General features: G+C 45.1%; 1 protein-coding gene across 1 annotated transcript in view; it reads right to left on the bottom strand.

Moving 5' to 3' along the window:
- glra3 (glycine receptor, alpha 3) overlaps positions 1-3,115 on the bottom strand; it is a 115,687-nt gene extending 112,572 nt beyond the window's left edge. Inside the window, exon 1 of the mRNA XM_071204218.1 lies at positions 2,975-3,115. Coding sequence (XP_071060319.1) covers positions 2,975-3,039 — 65 coding nt within the window. The 5' untranslated portion in view covers positions 3,040-3,115. The remainder of the gene's footprint in view (positions 1-2,974) is intronic.
- Positions 3,116-22,450: the final 19,335 nt, after the last annotated feature.

The following is a 22,450-nucleotide window of genomic DNA, read 5'->3' as shown; positions in this document are numbered from 1 at the left end:
TCACAATATACATCCTTCCGATTGGTGATATCATCCGCAGCCATGGTCTCTGTTTCCACTCCTATTCCGACGACACCCAACTGTACATCAGCACAAAACCTTCTGCCCATCTCCCCCCTCAGTCACTAATCAACTGCCTACACAAAATTAAAACCTGGATGACCACCAACCTACACAAACTAAACAGTGATAAAACTGAGCTCATGTTGGGCCCCCTGCCTCGTGCTGTCGTTCCTCCAGCTGTTGCTGGACAGGAATTGGCTTATAGCACGGTAAAAACATATGCTGCTGCCATTTCATCTTGCCATGTAGGTTTGGGGTCAGCACGGTCTCTGACAAAACGTTTTCTACGGAAGAGCACAGAGACTCAGACATGTGTCACGCGCTTTGTCGCCTCAATGGGTTTTTGGCTTTAGTGTTACGCACACTGAGTAAAGCTCTATTTGAAACTTTAGATCAGGTCCCCCTAAAGTTCTTGTCAGCCAAAGTAGCTCTGCTCCTGGCTCTGACATCAGCTAAAGGGTGAGTGATTTGTCTGCTCTCTCTGTGGCTCCGTCATGTCTCCAGATCCAAGGAGATGGCAGCTTAGCTGTTTTGCGCCCTAACCCGGCTTTTATGCCAAAGGTGATCACAAGCTCTTTTAGATCGAGAGGGATCACTTTGGATGGCTTCTTTCCTCCTCCTCACACATCAGAGGAGGAAGCCACATCTCATCTCCTCTGTCCCGTGCGCGCGCTGTCATGCTATATTGCACGCACGGCTGCTTTACGCAGTTCCCAGTGTCTGTTTGTGCATTACAGAGAGCGCTCAATAGGGCAGCCTCTGTCGGCACAGCGCCTGTCACACGGCTGTGTGAGGCGGTGTCACAGGCGTATTTCTCCTCTGGGTTGGATCCCCCGGAGAACATCAAAGCGCACGGCACCAGAGGAATTTCCTCCTCCACGGCGTTGCACGGAGGAATGACAGTGGAAGACATTTGCACTGCTGCATCTTGGTCTTCCCCCTGTTCTTTTATTCATGTTTATTTTGAGGGATGTCTCCCATTCCTCTCTGACACACTCAGTACTGAGTGTCCTGTCAGAGTGAGTAATGTCGGGGACTCAACTGCGTGCCCTCTCTCCTGCCTGTCGGCACAGTGAGCTGCCCTTTCCCCCTCTTTGATCGTTTTAACAAGTGGGACTTTGGTCTCTACTTTTTATAAACGACAGGTAGCCTATTTAGCCTACCTTCTTTCCCGTATGGAGAATATTCATTTTTTAAATGCTATACTCCCTGGGAATGTGATGCTCCATTTACGCATGGCGAAATGGACATGGGTTATTAATTGAGTAGGTGTGTTTTTGTGCTTCTGGTAACGGACGGACCAGTGTGGCGTAGACTACATCCTGCTTCACCCTTAACCCAATAGCGATAGCCTTAGAGGGCGAAGCCGTATACGAAATACCGCATACCTCAAATCATCTTCGTAATATCTATCAAACTATAGATCCTACATATCGACTGGACATGGATTCTAAAAGTACAATATACACTTCTCGCTAGAAATCTAATCAAAAAGCGTTTTAATGGCCTACAATTTAGGATTTTACAGAGAGGGTTATTTGTGAATAAACGGGAGCATGTTGTTTCTTACACGACCACTAGAGGTGCTACACTTTAAAACGTGGCTATGGGTCGTAATCTATGGCAGTGGTTCCCAACCGGTGTGGTTGGGAACCACTGTCCAAGTGTGCCGCAAAAAAACGTATTTTTATGTTCCACATTTTTTTCTCACTTAATAAACTTCACTTCATATACACTTTATTTAATTACATGTACAATGGAGTTCATAAGCTAATAATAAGCCGTTGTGCGTCTGCCTGCGGCCGGGTTGCCCTCTCTTCCGGGGATACCTCGACGCCTGCCGAGGACTTCATGCCCGCCGCCGTTGTGCGTCTGCCTGCGGCCGGGTTGCCCTCTTTCCTGCTGGGTTCTCCGCAACACCTAGTGCGGCCCCCTTACGACGGCCCGCCCCCGGTGTGGGTGCCCTCGCCCTCGTTAGGGCCCCTGCCCTCTCCTGCGGCCCCCTTTCGTGGCCCGTTCCATGGCCCGGTCCTCACCTGCGGCCCCACCCTCCTCGGCCCTTGTGATGTTTCCTCCACGGACGTGGGGATATATTTTTTTTGCCATGTTTGAATTCTGGGGGGGCTTGTGTGGTGACCACCTATTTAACCACTGGGACATAATTCATACTTGGAACTACAGTTGCGGTTATTGTTCCCAAACGGACATGTTATGGGTTACCTATAAATAGGTGTGCCCTCTTGGCTCTCTCTCTTGTCGACCCGGGCTGCGACCCGACAACATGTCCCTTGCAGCTTGTGATTAAAGTTCCCTTTTGTACCTTCGATGCACCGCCTCTGACTCCATATCTCTCGGCACTACAGTGTATACAATGGAGCGGACAACTGAATTTCCCCTTGGGGTTTAATAAAGAATCCTCTTTAAAATAAAATATCTTATCCAAATGTAAGTTGATGGGCAAAATATGTATTGGCCCAGTCATCACTTTACTGGAACCGAAGTTGCAAACCCACAGTTTGGGCACTATAAAAATGTGCCTGAACACCCGGGGCAGTTATGGGGGCAGTCATGGGTGCTAACAACCACAGTATACTACAACACAGCGAGCATGCCTAATTAACATTTCACGAAAATAAAAAGATAGGTAAAGTACATTGAAGTATTTCACTGGTTATGACATTTAGATAAAAATAAATGAGAACAAATTCAACAATTAGTATACTTTAAACGTAAGATGTAGTCAAGTCTTGAAGATTTCAAAGGTTTTACTGTCTGTGTGAACTTTGATAAACTATTGATAGGCCTATTACCAAATTATTTATCCATTTCAAATCATTTAGAAACAATGTAGGTTCAGAAAGAAACCATACGCCATGTCATTTATATTGCCAAAATGTAGCCTTGGCCTTACCTGAGAAACATTCCTAGTTTGCAGGCGAGCAGAAAGCCCGCCACAGAGAGCCTCTTCTTCCTCATGTTGGTCCGGAGGGGCGAACCTCTGCTCTCCTCTCGGCTCGAGGCTTTCAGCACCACGAATAGAGCTCTAGCTCCAGCTGTTCTCAAACAACACGCGGAGGGCAACTGATACAAAACATACCATAGTAACAAGAACTCTCTAAACTCAATGTGTTCGGTAAACTAGTACGAAAACAGCAGTGAAGCTAGGCATTCTTCAGAACACATTTAACTGGAGAAGAGAATGCGGACGCCAGCTGTTCACGCGCTGCTCTGGGCTCGCTGTGTGCCCTCAGAGCGCGTGGACAGAGGTCCGCCCGCCACTCCGGTTCGGCATGACTGGCAGACAGCTCAACCAATCGGCTCCAGTGTTGTTACAGTTCCAGCTGAATCTCATCTGAAATGAAAAGCCCAGCGAGCTGTATCAAATGTAACACCCACCCATGCATTATTATGCCCTTTTGCTGTGTGTGCGTGCGTATGTTTGTGCGCGTGCGTGCGTAATGTCCCATTATAGCTCAGCATCCTGCCATCCTCCCCGTTTTCTTTCCCTTTTTCTTCTCCTCTCTGCTTCTTTCTCCATCTGTCTCCTGCTCTACGTTATTCTGCTCTGTTAGGCAGGATCGCATAGAGTCGCATGTGGTTGTGATTCCCGGCTGTAAATTAGCCTATGATGATGACAGTTTGCCATATGTGGCCAAAGTTGGCGTGGGTAGAGTGGAGATGCTGATTAAAGTTCTGATTTACATCAAGAGCAGCCTGGGGCAAGAATGCATAGCATCCAGTCCTCACTAGTGTTCATGTGCTGGCTCTGTTCCAGCACTTTCATATGTATTACACTATGACAAAGTGTTGACTTTAAACCGTAAGGATTTTGACATTTATATTATATGAACAAGGTGAGGCCCAATGTGATTAAACCCCCCTTGGAAGTATTTATATTAAGAGCTAGAATTTGTACACACTTAATCGGTTAGAATTGTAATCAGCAGCTCCTAAATAAGTAAACATACACATAACAGACTTTTTACAGGAGCAGTTTTATTCTACATCTGTATAATTTCCTGAAAAAATTACACAAAAGCTGATGTCATGTCACCAGTAATGTGATACAATACAATTGTAATAGTTGTTTATACAAATAAAATCTAAATAAAGTATCTACATATATTATGAGCAAGTAATAAAGTTTGTAAATTCGTGTTTACACTTCTGTTTAATATTATTTGAAGATATTTTTGATTCCTAAAACATGTTGAATGAAGCATTTATCGAGAACGAATTTCCACGATATATTTGTCGGAGCTAATCGGGGGGTTATGTGTACATGTATAATCTGTTAATATGAAACACCTTCAACAAATGCAAAACAAATACCTGAAAAAAAGAAATCACTCAAATACTTTGATTAATAATATCAAATATATTTACATCTCTTTCTTAAACTCTAAGCACTGATTATTGAGACAAACTTTCTGTTTGTATTACTGGGCTATTTTCAAATAGCACAGGATGGCCTGACCCTAACTTCAGGGTTAACTCTGAGTTAGTGAGGTAACTTGAGGGTTTCCGGTTCCATGACCGATAAACACGAATTTACAAACTTTTTTACTTGCTCATAATATATGTAGATACTTTATCTCTTTCGACTCCACTTCGAGCGATAGAATTACTAACAAATAATTGCTAACAAAGCACTTATATACTAATAAAGGACTGGCTTACCTGAAGCCAGTTGAGTAGCACTTGAAATGTTTGGCTCTATGAAACCTGATGTACTTATATGATTCTGTTTTCTTCAAGTTTGTGGTTGAATGCACTTATTGTAAGTCGCTTTGGATAAAAGCCTCAGCTAAATGCAATGTAATGTAATCTATGACTTCTTATGCTGAAGACCTAACCTGCCCTGGAGTCATGTTGAAAGAATACGCCCATTGGCTACAAATCAATATATGATTGGTTGATCAAACTGTCAGTCCAAACGTACGCTCTCATTCAGTGCAACGGCCAGGGCATTCTATCAAGGATGTAGAATACCTTGGTTGAAGCATATTCTACCCAGAGACCCAGAACAAGATCTGATTGGTTGCTTTCATTTCAAACACAAAACCACTGAAATGCGTAGTGCATGGTCCGAGAAGGACAAACAAATCAACGTAACACTGTAATATTACAGATCAACAACACAGATACCATTCTCATTTATTCATTTTATATACATTGTATTACATTTTATTTATATCGATTTTTTGTTTGTTTTATCTGAGTGTTCGAGGGTATTCTCTGAATACCTTGAAGGCCCTGACTGTTCGCCACTGGTTTTAACCACAAACCTCTACAGTACATACACACACACTTCTACACATCCACACATCGAACTGCCCGATTATTCTCCCTATTGCTCGTTTTATGAAGGAGAAGTCCAGTCACCAGGGTGCATGATGTGAGTCTGTTTGTGCTCTGCTCAGCTCGCTCTGTGAGTGTGTTCTGAGTATTTTCCTTCTATAAAACAGCTGTGGGCAGCAGATACTGTGAGAGTCATGGGCATGAATTCATAGATCAAGGCAGACAGGTTTACAGACTCTCCTGTTTTGCCAATCCGGAGCTTAAACAAATATCTCTACACCCCTGGTCGAAATATCCTTAAAATGAAGTCTGAGTCCGAATGTATGCACTGTCATTGACCCACATAAACATAACAGTCTGCAATGAAATGGTTGTCTCCTGTGTGCTCCACTTCCTCCTTGGCGCACCAGTAACTTTCTCGAACAAAATTAATAGAAGTCATAAATATATATTCTTGTGTTTTTTTTTTAGTGTCTCCAAAACATTTAAGAATTCTGAGATTAAAGTCAGAATTCTGAAATTTTTCTCAGAACAAAAAAACATTTTTCAAATCCTGTAAACATACATAAAACATGTAATTACTAAATGGGTGAAAATCGCTTGTATCCATAATGGGCAGCATTCATATATACCCACATGACAGCTCATTGTTACTTTGTAATTCTACTCCACTACAATTCAGAGGTTGACCTGGTATTTTTACTCCACTACATTTATTATTATATTATTGCAGATTCTGATTAATGATGTGAAATATAAACAACCCTTAAATCAGACTGTAGTTACACCTGAGTAAAATTCAGGGAAGGTCAAGTACCAACAATCAGGAGAGATATTTGATAGTTGGTCCTTGAGAAGACTAAACATTTATCTGCAGATCTCTATAAAGCATTTTCATTACTCGTTATTCTCTACTAATAGTTCATTAAAGACTGTATATAATTGCTATTTTGCACATCCCTTTCAAGATTTCAAGATTTTCAAAGCTTTATTGACATATCATATACACAACTACGGTGTAGTTATGCAATGAATGAAAAACTTGGGTCACAGGTTCCTCAGTGCATTACAAGACATCTTGTTACAGGTGAGCGAAGCAAGCAGGACCCAAATGCAGATAACACTGAAAATACCTTTATTTCAAGGATACACGGACAAACAGAACACTCCCCGGTGAACACAGTCCCAGACAAACGACGAACCAACAATGACAGACAGAAAAACCAGAACTTAAATACACACAAGACTAATCACACAAACAAGACACAGGTGAGGAGGGAGGAGAAAACACAGGGGCACCAGGTGAACACAATCGGGTAGTTAGGTAGGAGGGAAAACAGACAGACAGCAACAGGCAAGACAGGAAAACAAAGACAGATCTAGACAAGACAAAACACAACACAGACAGATCGTGACATTATCCCCCCCTCAAGGGACGGATCCCAGACGTCCCAAAACACACAAAATAAAGTCCAATAAACGTCCAAAAAAACAACGTCCAGCAGGGTGGGTGGAGGGGGACCGGAGGAGGGACACATAACTAGGACCACCAGTGTGGGTGGAGGGGGTCAGGAGCACAGCAGAGAGCCCGGAAGGGATCTCGGGCGGACGGCTCGGGGGAAAGGCAGAGACCATGGATGGGGTCTCGGGCGGACGACCCGGGGGAAAAGCAGAGTCCATGGAGGGTGTCTCGGGTGGACGACCCGGGGGCAAAGCAGAGTCCATGGAGGGTGTCTCGGGTGGACGGCCCGGGGGCAAGGCAGAGTCCATGGAGGGGCGAAGGCCACAGGGGGCGAACTCAGGGGGCCGAGCATGAGGGTGAAGACAGCGGCCGAGAAAGTCAGGGGGCCGGGCTCGAGGGCGAAGACCGCGGCACTCAGGGGGGCCGGAATCGAGGGCGAAGACTGCGGCACTCAGGGGGCCGGGCCCGAGGGCGAAGAAGGCAGCGACGGGAAAACCCCAGAGGACGGGCAGGAAGGCGCTGACGGAACAGCTCCGGAGGCCGGGCAGGACCCGGTGTCGGCCGGACAGGAACCAGAGCTGGTGGGACAGGCTTTGGCAGGATCCCCCACGGAAGAGGACCAGGAGTTGGCAGGACCCCCGGCGAGACAGGTGACGGCGGGACCTCCAACGGAACAAGACATGGGATTGGCAGGACTCTCAGCGGGACCTCCAATGACACAGGTCATGTAGTTGGCAGGACCCCCGGCAGAAGAGTTGTCGGCAGGACCTCCAACGGCACAGGACATAGGGTTGGCAGGACCCCCGGCAGAAGAGTAGTCGGCGGGACCTCCAACGGCACAGAACATAGAATTGGCAGGACCCCCGGCAGAAGAGTAGTCGGCGGGGCCTCCAACGGCACAGGACATGGAGTAGGGACTTGAGAGGGGACTCGAGAGGTGACTTGAAAGGGGACTCAAGAGGGAACTTGAGAGGAGACTCGAGAGGAGACTCGAGAGGGGACTCGAGAGGGAACTTGAGAGGGAACTCGAGAGATGACTTGAGAGGGGACTCGAGAGGGAACTCGAGAGGAGACTTGAGGGTGGACTTGAGAGGAAACTGGAGAAGGGACTAGAGAAGGGACTTGGGAAGGGACTAGAGAGGGGTATTGAGAAGGGACTAGGGAAGGGACTAGGGAAGGGACTAGAGGAGGGACTGGAGAAGGGACTAGAGGAGGGACCATGGCTGATGGGGCCGGAACCAGGGCCGGAATCATGGCTTCTGGGGCTGGGACCATGGCTGCTGGGGCCGGTACCGGAGAAAGAGTAGAGACACTCCAGGAGATCAACGCAGGTATGTGAGTATTGTACACCAGTTTGTATAAGTTTAATGTTTCACATTGCTTGTGACAAATATACTACCACTATACGATCACTGATGTTTTGTTGTTGACCGGACACTTATTTTGTAAAAGAGATAGCATGAGAGGATCTCTTAAGCAATGCAGCTCACGTGTCCATATGCTATCCATTGAAATGCAGGAAAGTAATCACCAGCTCTGAGTGATCTGTTGCCGAGGGGACACTACACCAGAGTTACATAAGCAGAGATAAAGTGCTATTTTGGGGGGAACTCACCTCCTCTGGGGTCCCCCAGGAAGATTTGTTTTAAATATTGAAGTTAAAAGCATCAATCTTGTGCACTTTGAGAGCAACATTAAGAGATATGGATACATCTCTCAACACTCAGATGTCAAAAAGAAATCAAAGAATCAGAATCAGAAACGGGTTTATTATTTAAAAACACTTCATTTTCCAATTAAATCATAAACTATGTCAAATTATTAGAAGTTGTTAGTAATCAGATTAAACAGAAAAAGGGATGGAAGGAGGAAATAATAATCCCTCATCTCTTGCTGTTTGCCGTTGAAATGATCTCTTTTGCTGGCCAAACATGCTGGAGGGAAAGCAGTGATGTCTCACTTGCCTTGGCCCTGTATCTGCAGTCCCTAAATCAGTCATGTTACCCATTGACTCTTGTCTGTTCTGGTGCTCCTGTTCATTGTTGTCTCCATTGTCGTTCTTGTCTGTTGTATCTCCTTCTTGTGTGTCCCTTTCTCCTGTTCTCCTTTCTTCATCCTCTACTCCGTTTGGCTCATCTGTGATGACTGTGTAGGTAAACACAAACAAGTATGTAAGTCAATCAGTTTCCAGCTCTGTCAAATAAATGAATTTCAAGATACACGAATGTGTCTTCATTAAAATGAGTGTCACCACACTGTCACAAAATGTAATACTAACCAATTGAAAATAGTTAAATTTACATTGGAAACCTCTTGTAGATATCACTGTTAGAGTAGTTATCTGCCAATAGGACAGAATCATTCCTATACAAATGCAGTTTGAGTAATTCACTTAATATATTCACTTAACACTTTAATATAGTCATTTTCACTTAATACTCTAATATAGTCATCTTTCTGCATTCAACACTAAGGAAAGCTGTACAATTTGACATGATAATGAGGAAAAAAGGCCTCCGACAATGCAGATATTTTTATGATCATATCAATTTTAAGATGGGGGTCAAGGCTTAATATTTGGGAGCATAGTGTCCCTTCCCCCTTTCAGGAGCCCCACTGGATTGGCTTTGATCTGAAATATTTGTATAAAAAGCTTGTTAGCTGGCTGTCCATCTCATAATGTTCACATATAAACTAGCTGTCAATAGGAAATATCAATCAGAAGAATTATCATTTCTTGCAAAAATCTGTCACAAAAGAGGTTGCACATTTAAATTCAGGTGTTGTTATGGCAACGTCAGTGGCCAGACAGCCACATTTAATACGTTCAAACATGCTATCGACGTGAAGCAGTGGCAACTATGCCACCATTTCAGCTGACTTTTTCTCAGAAATACTGTCACATAATATCCATATATTTCAGTGCTAGGTTGATGCTTAGCTAAGCTAACTATGAAACACTTTAACTGACAGGACTCAGGAACAACTGTGTACTGTAAGGTAGCTTCTAGCTTCATGTCGAACACTGACAGTAAGTCAACATTTCCCAGAGAGCTTTCTTTGAAATCACCAGGTAACGCTAAAAAACACAACATTTAGATTGTATGACAAAGTGTTTATTTAATATATTTGGCTAGCTATAGCTACTTGCTAACGGTTTAGCTTACCCCCGCGATTCAAAGTATCGTCAACATAGCTGTAATTTATGCTTTGCTTACATGTTGACATAACTTGTGAGTTTACTGACATTTACATACCTTGTTCACCTGGCTCAGGTGGTGGCTCTGGGGTTGTTGTGTGAGCCACCACTTGAGAATTGCCGTCTTTTTTATTAAAAAAATGTCTAATGTCCATCTTCAGAAACTCAGCGTCCGCGGCTGAAAGTTTAAACACTGTCACAGAGTAGAGGTACGTACCTGTCAGCCAATAAAACACGTTTATTTCCATGCAACTCTCTGATTGGTCTGGTGGTGTCTTGCCTCTGTTGCATTCACTGAACACGGGAAATTACAATCCCGCCGTCCTCTAGGTAAAGTACGGTTAATGTATTATATTATTGAGGGAGAATTTGTCCGGGGCTAAAGAAAAAACAGGCCTACCCCAGGCGACGCCCATGGCTATCGCTATTGGGTTAAGGGCGAAGCATGATGTAGTCTGCGCCCCACTGGGTCCGCCCGGCACTAGAAGCACAGACACACTGCTCAATAACACATCCCTGCCTGTTGTGCCATGCGTAATGGCGCATCACCGTCCCTGGAACATAGCAAAACATGCCTGTCTTCCCGACGGGGTGAAGGCTGGGAACAATACATACCGGCCGCTGTGAGAAAGTAGAGACGAAGGTCCCACCTTGTCCTGCGATCATAGAGGGGGAACAACAGCTCTCTGCGTGTCAGACAGGGAGGAGAGCGCCCAGCTGGATCCCTGACGTCACTCACTCTGACCAGACACTCCGTACAAAGTGTGTCAGAGGAAAAAGGAACCTCCCTCCTATAAGAGGGATAACGGGGCCGCTCTCTGTGTGCCGAGGAGGAGAGAGGCGCACAGCTGGATCCCTGACGTCACTCACTCCGACAGGACACCCAGTACAGAGTGTGTCAGAGAGGAATAGGAGACATCCCTCAAATACAAATGAATAATTGAACAGGGGGAAGACCAAGATGCAGCAGTGCAAATATCTTCCTTGATATTCTCCGGGGGCTCCACCCCAGAGGAGACATATGCCTGCAACACAGCCCAGTGATGTACCTGAACGCGTTCAATGAACGATCGTTCATGAACGCGTTCATATTTTGGGCGAACGTGAACTGAACGTACTGTATTTCCGCTAGATGAACGTAATTGAGAACGCGTTCATTCTCAGCGCTGTATAACGGCGTTCAAAAGTGCGTTCATTCTCAGCACTGTATTATATAACGGCGTTCAAAAGTGTGCCAGATTTCATATGCCTTTCAGCCGAAATCCCAGTTAAAACACACAGTAAACAGGCTTCAAAATAATGCGGAAAACCACCCAATCTGGCAAGCTGCCTGTGACGCGTACGCGCCTGTCACCCCTGGCTGTCGCACTAAAATATAAATATATTAAATATATCAGACTCCTCACAACAAACAATGTGGAGCCGCGGAACCGGCGAGCATTGAATGAATGAATGAATTAGTATGGACGAAGCCGAGAGCAGCTGGAGCAGCACTCGCTCAGATTGAGACTCTATGGTAGGGGTGGGGAATCTTCGGCCTCCGGGCCGTATACGGCCCGCGAGACAATTTGGTACGGCCCTCGAGGTAATTTATAAACACACGCAAAAAATAAAAAAATTAAAGAAATCTAGACCGCAAAAAAATTAAACAAGCGAGTGCCTGTTTTTCCTGGCCAAGGTCAGGGTCCTTGAACACAACACGAGCCTAACGTGTCATCACGTGGTATATGTCTCGACTGACAGGGGTGCAGTTCTGACGGAGAGCACCAGAAAGCCACTCCAGCACTTCAGAAATTGCAGTACCGATAAATCCATACACATGCCGCAGTTTCTGCGTGTCTGTGTCTTTAGTTGAAAGCCCAGTGGCGATCTGCTCATCTGTCATACTGATCAGACAGTCAATAACTGTGTTGTTATCATTAGCATCTGGTTAGCTAGCTATGCTAACGGATATAAGAAGCTTTTTCTACAACCAGTGAGGTAAAGGCACATCTTTATATGATCATTATAGTTATAAAAAAAATAAGAGAATAAAGTAAACAGGTATAAAATACTATATGACAGTTATTAATAAAGAAGAATACAGGTTGAAAGGGGAGTGATTTGTCAAATATCCATAAATTAAAAGAAAATCTGTTTACAGTTGTGTTTGGGTGTTGAGAGATGTGTCCATAGATCTCCTAATGTTGCTCTCAAAGTGCACCAGATGTTTAACTTCAACATTTAAAAAAAATCTTCCCAGGGGAGCACGCCACACCCTGCACGTGCATGCATACGCGAGTCATGGTGAGATATCTGGATTAAGAGGTTGCTTTTTCTTTGCACAGAATGAAATGAATGCGCTGTGATTTTAGTTTTTTTAAGCAGAGGTGAATAACTTGTACGGCCCTCTGAGGATATTGTAAAAATTGAAATGGCCATTGAGAGGAAAAAGGTTCCCCACCCCTGCTCTCCGGCGTCGGCGTATGAGCATTTAAACGAGTTTTACGTTAAAGTCAGTACTGACTCAGACGGAAAAAATCAAACGTTTGCCTGTAAACTGTGTCCGCCCGGTTTGAAAAAGCAAGTCCGTACATCGACGGCGTCGACAACAAACCTTAAACGGCACATTGAGAATAAGCACACGACTAGCCTTTCACGGTATGTGTGAGTGGCGAATAAAAAAGAGAGCCAAAACAGATCCACTACCACCCAAATCCCATTAACATCGTACAGGAGACAAATAATAGCTCGCAGCAACGTATTGAAAAAAGAACTATAAACTATAAATTAGTTCATTTTTTAAACCATGAACTTTAGTTCAACATTTTGAACTATGAACTATGAACTGAACTAGTTCATTTTAAAATGTGTGAACTGTGAACTGAACTAGTTCATGTAGAAAGTGAACTTTCCCAACACTGACACAGCCTCATACAGCCAGTGTGACAGCCGTTGTGCAGACAGCGGTTGCCCGATCGAGCGCTCTCTATAGAGCACAAACAGGCGCTGGGAACGGCGCCATGCCGCCGTGCGCGCCACATAGCAAGACAGCGCGCGCACAGGACAGAGGAGATGAGACGTGGCTTATTCCTCCGACCTGTAAGGAGGGGGGAATAAGCCAGCCAGGGTGATCACTCTCGACCAAAAAGAGTTGTGATGACCTTAGGCATGAAGCCGGGTTAGGGCGTAAAACAGCTGAACTGCATCTCCTTGGATCCGGAGAGCTGACGGAGCAGACAAATCACTCACCCTTTTCTCTGATAGAGCCAAAAGCAGTACTACTTTGGCTGATAACAGTTTAAGGGGAACCTGATCAGGTTCAAATTCAAATGGGGCTTTGCTTAGTGCGCGTAACACCAAAGCCACATCCCACTGAGGCGCCAGTGCGCGTGACACAGGTTTGAGTCTCCGTACTCCTTGCATAACGGCTGCTGCGCTCCGCAAGCCCCTCTGTTCAATTCGCCGGGACTATACATTGCTCTGATGGAGAGCAACGTGTGTGCGCGCCCAGAACAGCAGCCGCCTGGCTGCGTTCAGAAGCTGCGCAGATCGTACTGCTCCCTGGCGATTAAGGTAGGCTGCTTCCATAGCCGCGGCCTGTTGTCTGTGCAAATCAACACATGTTTGATTGGACAGCAACGGGGCGACTCCCCCGTTCTTTTCCGAGATTTAGAAAAATAGCAGGGGTAAAAACCGCGCAAGACACTGTTCCTGGGATGACAGGAGTGTTTCTTGTATCCCATGGAACTGCTGGGTTATTACATTACATTACATTACATTGCATTTAGCTGACGCTTTTATCCAAAGCGACTTACAATAAGTACAGTTGACCAGGAAGACACAACCTTGAAGAAAACAGAATCATATAAGTACATCAGGTTTCATAGAGCCAATCAGTTCAAGTGCTACTCAACTGGCTATAGATAAGCCAGTCCTTTATTAGTATATAAGTGCTCTGTTAGCAGTTATTTGTTAGTCATTCTATCGCTCAAGGTGGAGTCGAAAGAGATGAGTTTAACCGATAGGTTAAAACCAGCAGGCTTCTGCAGCGAGCCCTGCTGTCTACTTAATCAACAGATTAGTGGCAGCCGGCTTAATTACCGGCTCTGCTTCCTCGAAGGCTCTCGCGGAGCAGACCAGGAGCGGGGGAGCCTCACTCCCCTTTGACTCACCGCCGGGAGACCCTGTCTCTGCGGTGTTGGGGGAGCGGAGACGTGGGACGGAGCCCCTGCAGCCGCCGAAGGGCGAGTCTGATGCCGAGGCGGTTGCTGTGGGCGTCTCTCTGTTTGCGGCCTCCTGTGGCTGGCGTGGACGCCGCAGCTGCTGTGGGCGCTCAGCAGGCTGGAGCCAGCTGTACATGCTGGCGAATGCCGTCCGCCTGTTCCGTGGCCGTCTTCATGGACTCCACCATGGTGTCGAACTGGAGTCCGAACAGCCCATCCGGGCTGATTGGAGCGTCCAGTAGCACTTTTCTGGCCGTCTCCGTAACAGACGCCTGCTTCCGCCAGAGGTGGCGCTGGATCTGTGTCACCCACGCGGAAATCCTCGCCTGGGAGACAGCAACGGACGCGCATAGAATGAGCGCTGTGCTGGCCGCCTTGCTGATTTCCTCTGCCTCGGTGGTGGACCGCTCTACCAGTGTCACCACCGAGTTGGAGAGCAGCGCGATGTTATTCGCCGCCGCGCTGTGGTGACGGAGAGGGGGAAAGCATGTTCGGCCGCCAAGCTGGCACCCTGCTCCGACTCCTTCTCCCCCGTCTGGAGGAGAGGAGGGAGGGGAGAACCGCACGGTGAACCGTGGAGGGAGGCGGGGCAGGAGTTGCTTTTCTTCTGACTCCTAATAATAATAATAATAATATATTGGATTTATATAGCGCTTTTATAGTACCCAAAGACGCTTTACAATATGAGGGGGGGGGGGGGGGGTAGATAGACTGGGGCAGGTAGACAACAGACTAAGAAAAACAACAAAAACAACAAAACAAAACACAGTGGCAGTCAGGAGGAGGTCGAAAATGAGTGGGGGGGTGTTTTACGGATAGAGAGAGGTGAAAAGATGGGTTTTGAGGCGGGACTGGAACAGAGTGAGGGACTCGGACTCACGGAGGTCTTGGGGGAGGGAGTTCCAGAGCTTTGGGGCGGCCACAGAGAAGGCTCTGTCTCCAAAGCTCCGGAGATTGCCAATGGGGGTGGAAAGCAGGCCGGCCGAGGTGGATCTGAGGGTCCGGGGAGGATGAGGATGGTAGGGGATAAGAAGGTCAGTGAGGTACGGGGGGGCCAGATGGTGGAGGGCTTTATAGGTAAGGACCAGGAGTTTGTAGTTGATGCGGTGAGTAACGGGAAGCCAGTGTAGTTCTTTGAGGACCGGGGTGATATGGTGCCCAGCACTCGGCCCCAGGGACACGAGGCCCTGTCTACGGCTCGTCCTCCTCGGCCGCAGCAGCAAGAGCGTCTGCTCTCCGCTTCCTGTCGCCCGTGGGGAGACGTGCGCAGTGTGTGCATGCTACCTGCTGGTTTAGAGCCGCGTACACGTGCTCTGACCCCAGGCAGGATTTGCATACTGCTTTTATCTCTGCTGGTCATAACTCATTATGAACCCAGAGCCACATGAGGGACAATCACGGACGTAGTTGTTGCTCATGATGATTCTCAATTGCTGTGCTTCAGTAACTGTGCTGGTTTGCTGAAGAAAAGAGGGAGCAGATTGTCGGGCCTCCTTCCTATTTATACCGGAAGGAGGCCCGAGGGTGGGGCCCACCTTGCGGGTGGGCGTGGACTACACGTTTTCAGTGCTGTGCGGGGACGCAGGGGGATTACCCAATAGCGATAGCCTTAGAGGGCGAAGCCATATACGAAATAGAACCAAAGACAGATCTAGCCAAGACAAAACACAACACAGACAGATCGTGACACATCTATCAATGTGTGTATACTTCCACCATTAAACTGTCAAATTCTGCACATTTCTTATACAATCTACATACATAAGAGTATAATTAATGTGTATAATATCAGTTAAAATAAGTGCTTCAACATAGTTAACATTGTAGGAAAGCAATATATTAGACGTTAAGTACTTTGTCAGGCTTAATATTTATCTGTAGATAGATACCCCCAAAGCTTTTTTCTTATTTGAAAGAAGACCTTAACCTAAAGTATTCTTTAATGTGTTAATAAAGGTTAATTAGTTTGTCTGTTTTGCACCTCCTCCTATTAATATCTTTATACATCCGGCACTAAACTGCTTTATTGTAGAGATCACTTACAGTATCTTCTTGATTTTTTATATTCTATATTTCTATCATTGACCTTCTACTTTCCCCCTACTCTATATATTTTTTTCATCAAATAACATTATTCAACAAAAATAATTCAATAACGTGCTTTAACCACTAGGCCAGGGGTGCCCAACCAGTCAATCGCGATCGATTCCCAGTCGATCGCGAGATGTGTCTAAAAATAGAACAACAATATTCTGTTTTATCGTTAATGTTCTATAACATAATCTTCCCGTGCAGGAATAATGCACTTGAACGCACCAAAGCTTTGTGATTGGCCGGCGTGACCCCATGTGTGGGGGCGTGGCTGGTGGGCAGTGGGCACTATTTCGCTGACGTTGTCCGTGTCAACGGGAGTGACAGTCCGCACACACACACAAGACCGCAATTATGGCAGAAGTAAAAAAAGCCCAAAATATATAATTTTTACTCTGAGTGGGAGGATGATTATTTTTATATCTATTCAATTCAAAGTCCATCTGTCTCTCGTCTGCAATGCGAGCGTGGCTTTATCGAAAAGGGTAATTTAGGAGCGGCATTTCAAAACAGTGCACAAACGCTACGAGACGGAAGTCCCTAGGCTTGTTTGAGACACATTGCGGCTCGCCTCGAAAGTAGACGAGAGTAGCCGATCGCAGCCGGGGGAGGTGTCAAAATGCTCGTCTTAAGTCGGACAGCTCGGACTCGGAGTCGGCTTGACTGGCTGGGTTTGCAATGGCGGAAATTGCGTTGGCGTTTTTCGTTGCAGATTAAGTGGATGCAATAGAAATCCCACATGTATTGTATGGAGAATGACATGATCTAAAGGGACTGTGATTGAGAGAAAATTAAATATTTGTTTACAATAAACATTTGTTTGATTTGCATTAAAAGACAATACCATTTTTGATTTAAATTATAGATTACCTTGTGCATTTGTTGCAGCCCTTGCTTGCTGCATAAGTGCAGCTGCTAAACTGTTATCTGAAAAATAATTTACATCATTTAAAATCATATCCAGATTGTTGGAATGCAATTTAGTTGTTTACTCACCATTTTGTAGTCTTTGGGAAATGTCTTGTGAGACTCTTACAGTGATGTCTCCCTGTCCATCACGCAGTGTAAGCACCACAAATTCCATGTTACCCACTGTAGACAAAGGTGATCTCCATTGCTTTATATAGGTTTGTTAATTCAGTCATGATGAGGAACCACACCAGTGACTGGGTTCCATAATTAGAAATGCTCCTCCCTCTTAATGTTTGCAAAACTGATAGGTGGACAGGCTACAAATGATCAGTCCCTTCAGATCCGCACACATGAAGCTTCATGAGCATGAATTGAACAGACCTGCTGCTGTGTTAATTCTTTAGCTGCCACTTTAAGCTTTATGATGTGTACAACATGGATGTAATTTGATTTAATCTTGCCATTTTAAATGATGTATTCAATAAATAAGGTTAAACCAAATCATTACATTACAATAGATTTTATTTTAATGATTTGGTTTAACTTATAGAGAAACTTTATTGTTATTGCACATATTACAGGTACTGAGACAACGAAATGCAGTTTAGCTTCTAACCAGGTGCAACAAGCAGTGAAGTGGAAAGTAATGTACACAATCTACAGAATAACATATAGAATGAATTGAATGATGAATAAACAGTGGGGTATGAATACACTGGATATCAGCCTGTGAGCAGTATGAACAGTGTGTATGAAATTGCTAAGATATATAAAGTATGAAAACGGTAAGCAGTGCAAGTATAGTATAAAATATATAGATATTAATTTCATGATGATAAACATTGTGGAACAATGATGAAAAATGGGAATGGATGTGGCGACGTAAAACTGACACAAAACAACAACAAACTTTTGCCAGCCAATTGGAGAGTTTCATCAGCAGCACGTGGTAAAAACCACCAATGAGCGCTCAGCTCGAGAGACCAGCGAGTCGTTTCCCATCAAGCATTTCGCTTCCGCAGCTCGTGGAGAGCAAATGCGCCAACTCGCCTCGCCTCGCTCTCAAGGCTGCGGGCGTCTTTGTCCCGCGAGATTTCAAAGTCTCATGTGGGCGAGCCTCCAGAGCAAGTCGGACAAAATGACTAACCATCATGCAACGCACTAGCAAGACGTTGATCGCAACTGCGCAGGTCTTGCTTGTCTCAAACAAGCCTCCTCTTAATTCTGCCTACGCTCCCAAAAGGGGAGGGGCCTGAAAGGACAGCTAAATGCACAGCAGTCCATTTCCACCCGCCCAACAACAAGAGCAAGGCTGCTCCAGAGCATCTCATCGTGTCAGTCACGTTCTTGAGGAACACATGAAGTCTTTCAAAGACGGCGAAGTTGTGAAAGAAGCTTTCCTGGAGGCTGCCGGCGCGCTTTTGGGGACAGTAAAAATAACTGTAGCATTTCAACAGGTTTTGATATAATAAAAACTCAAGTTAGATACCGTTATTAATCAGCTGTAAGTTTTAATTTGTTTGAACTTATTCATTATAATTATTGTACAAAATGGTATAAGAATGCAAACTTAAATTGATAATAGTCTATTATCAATTCAGGTTAAGAAACTAGTGTTGCTTGCATCCTATTAAAGACATTTATTTTTATACTCGACTAAAATGCAACAAAAAAAGGGTTTGATTCTATTAATGTTGTCTCTTTTATTGCACTGTTGCAGCAGATTCCTGTGTAGCTTCAGATCTGAGTTGTCTTATTAGTAAGCCTAATTTATACTTTTGTAGCAACACTATTTTTATATAATGGCAAAGAAAGGATTCAGAGTCTTTTCTTTTCCCTGTGTCATATGTGGCAGCACTGTTCAATGCTTCTTGAAAACATTACCCACTGTAGTGACGTGTGAATAAACTCTGTATCAACAACACTGTTGCGTAACTTCAGTTAACTACTTGTATGTGTGTAGATTAGAACGAGGTAAGATAAAGGATCTGCAGTATTTTATGGAGTATTAAAGGTCAGTTTTATACAAGTAGAAGTGTGTATTTACCTGGTAGTAGGCTGTCAGTAATGGCTACGCCTCTCTATTTGGACTGGTAGATCTCGGCAGACTGGCAACTTTAAAAGTAGCTCTTGGTTCAAAAAGGTTGGGCACCCCTGCACTAGGCGGTGCACACAAGGTACACACAGCATACTAATAATAACTTTGTAACGCGTTAAAGCAAAAAAATATTAACGCCACTAATTATTTTAACGTGATTAATGCATGTGTATTTTTTGTCCTCGGCCGCCCCGTAGTTTCAGAGCGCATCGAGTTTAAAATACCATCCACAAACTGATGCTGACAGCCCCGCTCCTGCCGCCCGCTTGTGGCAGACCACACTTCCACGCTCACCGGCAGGCACCGACTGGCCATCGGGAGGACCGGGAGGGTGTGTGTGTGTGTGGCGCGAGCGAGGCACACCTTACGTGTTGTTGTTGTTGTTAGCATCTAGTGCTAGCTAGCTGCGCTAACAGATATAAGGAGCTGTTTAAATGAAAACAGAGGAGCGACATTTCGCCGACAACTGCGCAGAGCACTTGACTTTATGCAGGAAGCCAGACAGTGGGACATTGTAGGAGAAGTCAGCACACTCAGCACGGATAGTGCAACATGATTGCAGCGTCCAGGCAGCTCCCGTTCGAGCATATGCCTTGAGCTGCACATAGCTCCAACGATCCATCACACACACACACACACACACACACACACACACACACACACACACACACACACACACACACACACACACACACACACACACACACACACACACACACACACACACACACACACACACACACACACACACACACACACACACACACACACACACACACACACCACACACACACACACACACACACACACACACACACACACACACTGTGAGGAAATATTTGTATGTATTCATGTTAGTAAACTATCAAGATGCTTAAAAAGGGAAAATGATTTGGGTGAGAAAACTGTGAACTGTTTGTGGGGCCTGTGAACATTTGGTTTTGTGAAGACAAAAGGAAGAGGGGGAAGGTGTGGAGTTAACATACAGTCATCTCAGATCCCTGTGATAAGGAAGCTGAGCCACTGGGATTGGGGATGTGAGCTGTTGATACTAATTTGGGCAGCCAATCACTGGTCTGGAAGGGGGGCGCAGATAACTCCTCCTTCTGGTCAGCGAAGTATTTAGACAGGAATCCCAGAAGTGCCTCCCTCTCTCTCCTCTCGCTGGCACAGGTAATTATGGGATCCCACAGATAAACTGTATTTAATTTGTACTGTACTTGATTGTATTGCATCGTATATTACCATTAAAATGGATTATTGTTAAACGGTTACTTGTATGCTTTGGGTTTCCTTCCTGTAAGATAACGGCTTGTAGGGACGCGAGGAGATTTTAAGAAAGCGGACAAGTTGTCTACAAATCTCCTAACAAATGGTGATCTCCGACGTTTCCGAGTAGACAGGGCTGTGGAAGGATTCTGACGGCCAGACTGGGTCGGGAACAAACGCTTTCAAACACCTCAGACAATCACGCAGGGCCCTGCAACAACAAGACGAAAAGTACACACGGACGCCTGTTATTGTAAATCAACTGTCTGTGATTGGGTATATCTAAAACATTAGGATTGTCTGTAGGCGTTTCACGGTGTTTTTTGATTTTTTAAAAACAAAGGGTTTGAATGGAATATACGATGCATATTGTACCATGTTAGGAAAGTTATATATAACACGTGAACGTTGATCGCAAGGTATAGAGAGTCCTGCGTGACGATAAATAAAGGCAGTTTGCGTGGATCTCAGGTATTTTAGTCCTGAAGTGGCATAGGAGCGGTGCAGTTCGTGGGATTTGGGTGTAAGTCCCAGACGACGAAACCTGGATGGTCGATATTTCAGATCGATCCGCCGTTTATAACTGGGGGTAAAATAGCAGTCTGAGACCGAATAAGCGAAAGTGTCAGTGGACTGCTATTCTGTTAAATACTGGGGAGAGAACACTAACGTCACCGACATTGTGACGAGACCGGCTCTCGTTTCCCCTTGTCTGTAAACATTGATTTGAAAAGCAAACGTGTGGTAAAGGGCTCGCTGAAACCTGGGCGTTTAAGCTCCATGGGACGGTCACATTCCTTATGCGTGTTGAAGCACCGTCCATGGTTTGGTCTGCCTGTTGAAATAAACACCACATTACAAAGCCGGACAAAATGTACGGGGAATAAATCTGTGTGATTTTTACCTGAAATACTTGTGGGACCAAAGCACTCAGAAGAATGAAGCTCATTTGTGGTCTGCTGCTGCCATCTAGTGGCTGAAAGGGGGTAACACCCTTACAAGTTTACCAAAGTACATTGCTGCTTGGTATTGAAGAAGGGAACCACGTTAATAGTAGCGACGACAATAGCCTGGTATATTAATACAAGTGAACACATATTTAATTAAGTCAGATAAAAAAACGAAGTCAAAATGGAACATCAGAAAAGTAAAGACAATTCTGAAATTCCAGGGAGTTACGGGGAGCAATGGGAACAGATTAAGAGATTGATTTTGAGTGGAGTCAAACAGGGAGCTAAGGAAAAGGCTTGTAATGATCTCCGTTTCCTACACGATAAGATGATAACAGAGAATAGAGTGGAGGATGATGACACCGTCGGTAATTTGGGCACAGCGTTAAATCCATATGAAAGACAGATTGTAAAGCAACTTGCACACCTAAACGAACAGAAGCCCAGATGGTTTGCCCGTAGCAAATGGAACAAACAAATACAAGCACTAGATAGATTGAGGAGGATTTGTCACAATGCTGCCCTCGCAATGATTGGGATTTATGTTCCTCCCGTCACAGACGGAAATCTCCCGGGTGCAATGGCAATCCAAAGCCCCATAGAAACACATGAAGATAAAGACACGAAGGTGCCTACAGATGGTGACATTTTTGCCTATATAGCGGAACGGGTCGAATATTATACAACAATGCAAAATAAGGGTGTCTCTAACTCAGAACAGAAATCTCAAACGGGGCCCATACAAAACCCAGCAATTCCCACCCGCTCCTCTCTCCTTTACCCGAATTTAGGTACTCTGATTACACAGCCCCCTCCCCCTTATTCTCTACCCGACGAAAGCGCAAATAAATTGCAAATGACAGTAGCAGATGTATCGGACACAGAAGGAGAGGAGACTGC

The sequence above is a fragment of the Pseudochaenichthys georgianus genome, chromosome 1 (assembly GCF_902827115.2).
Source record: "Pseudochaenichthys georgianus chromosome 1, fPseGeo1.2, whole genome shotgun sequence".
NCBI lineage: Eukaryota > Metazoa > Chordata > Actinopteri > Perciformes > Channichthyidae > Pseudochaenichthys > Pseudochaenichthys georgianus.
The sequence above is the reverse complement of the archived record's forward strand: the minus strand, read 5'-3'. Positions and strand labels throughout refer to the sequence as shown.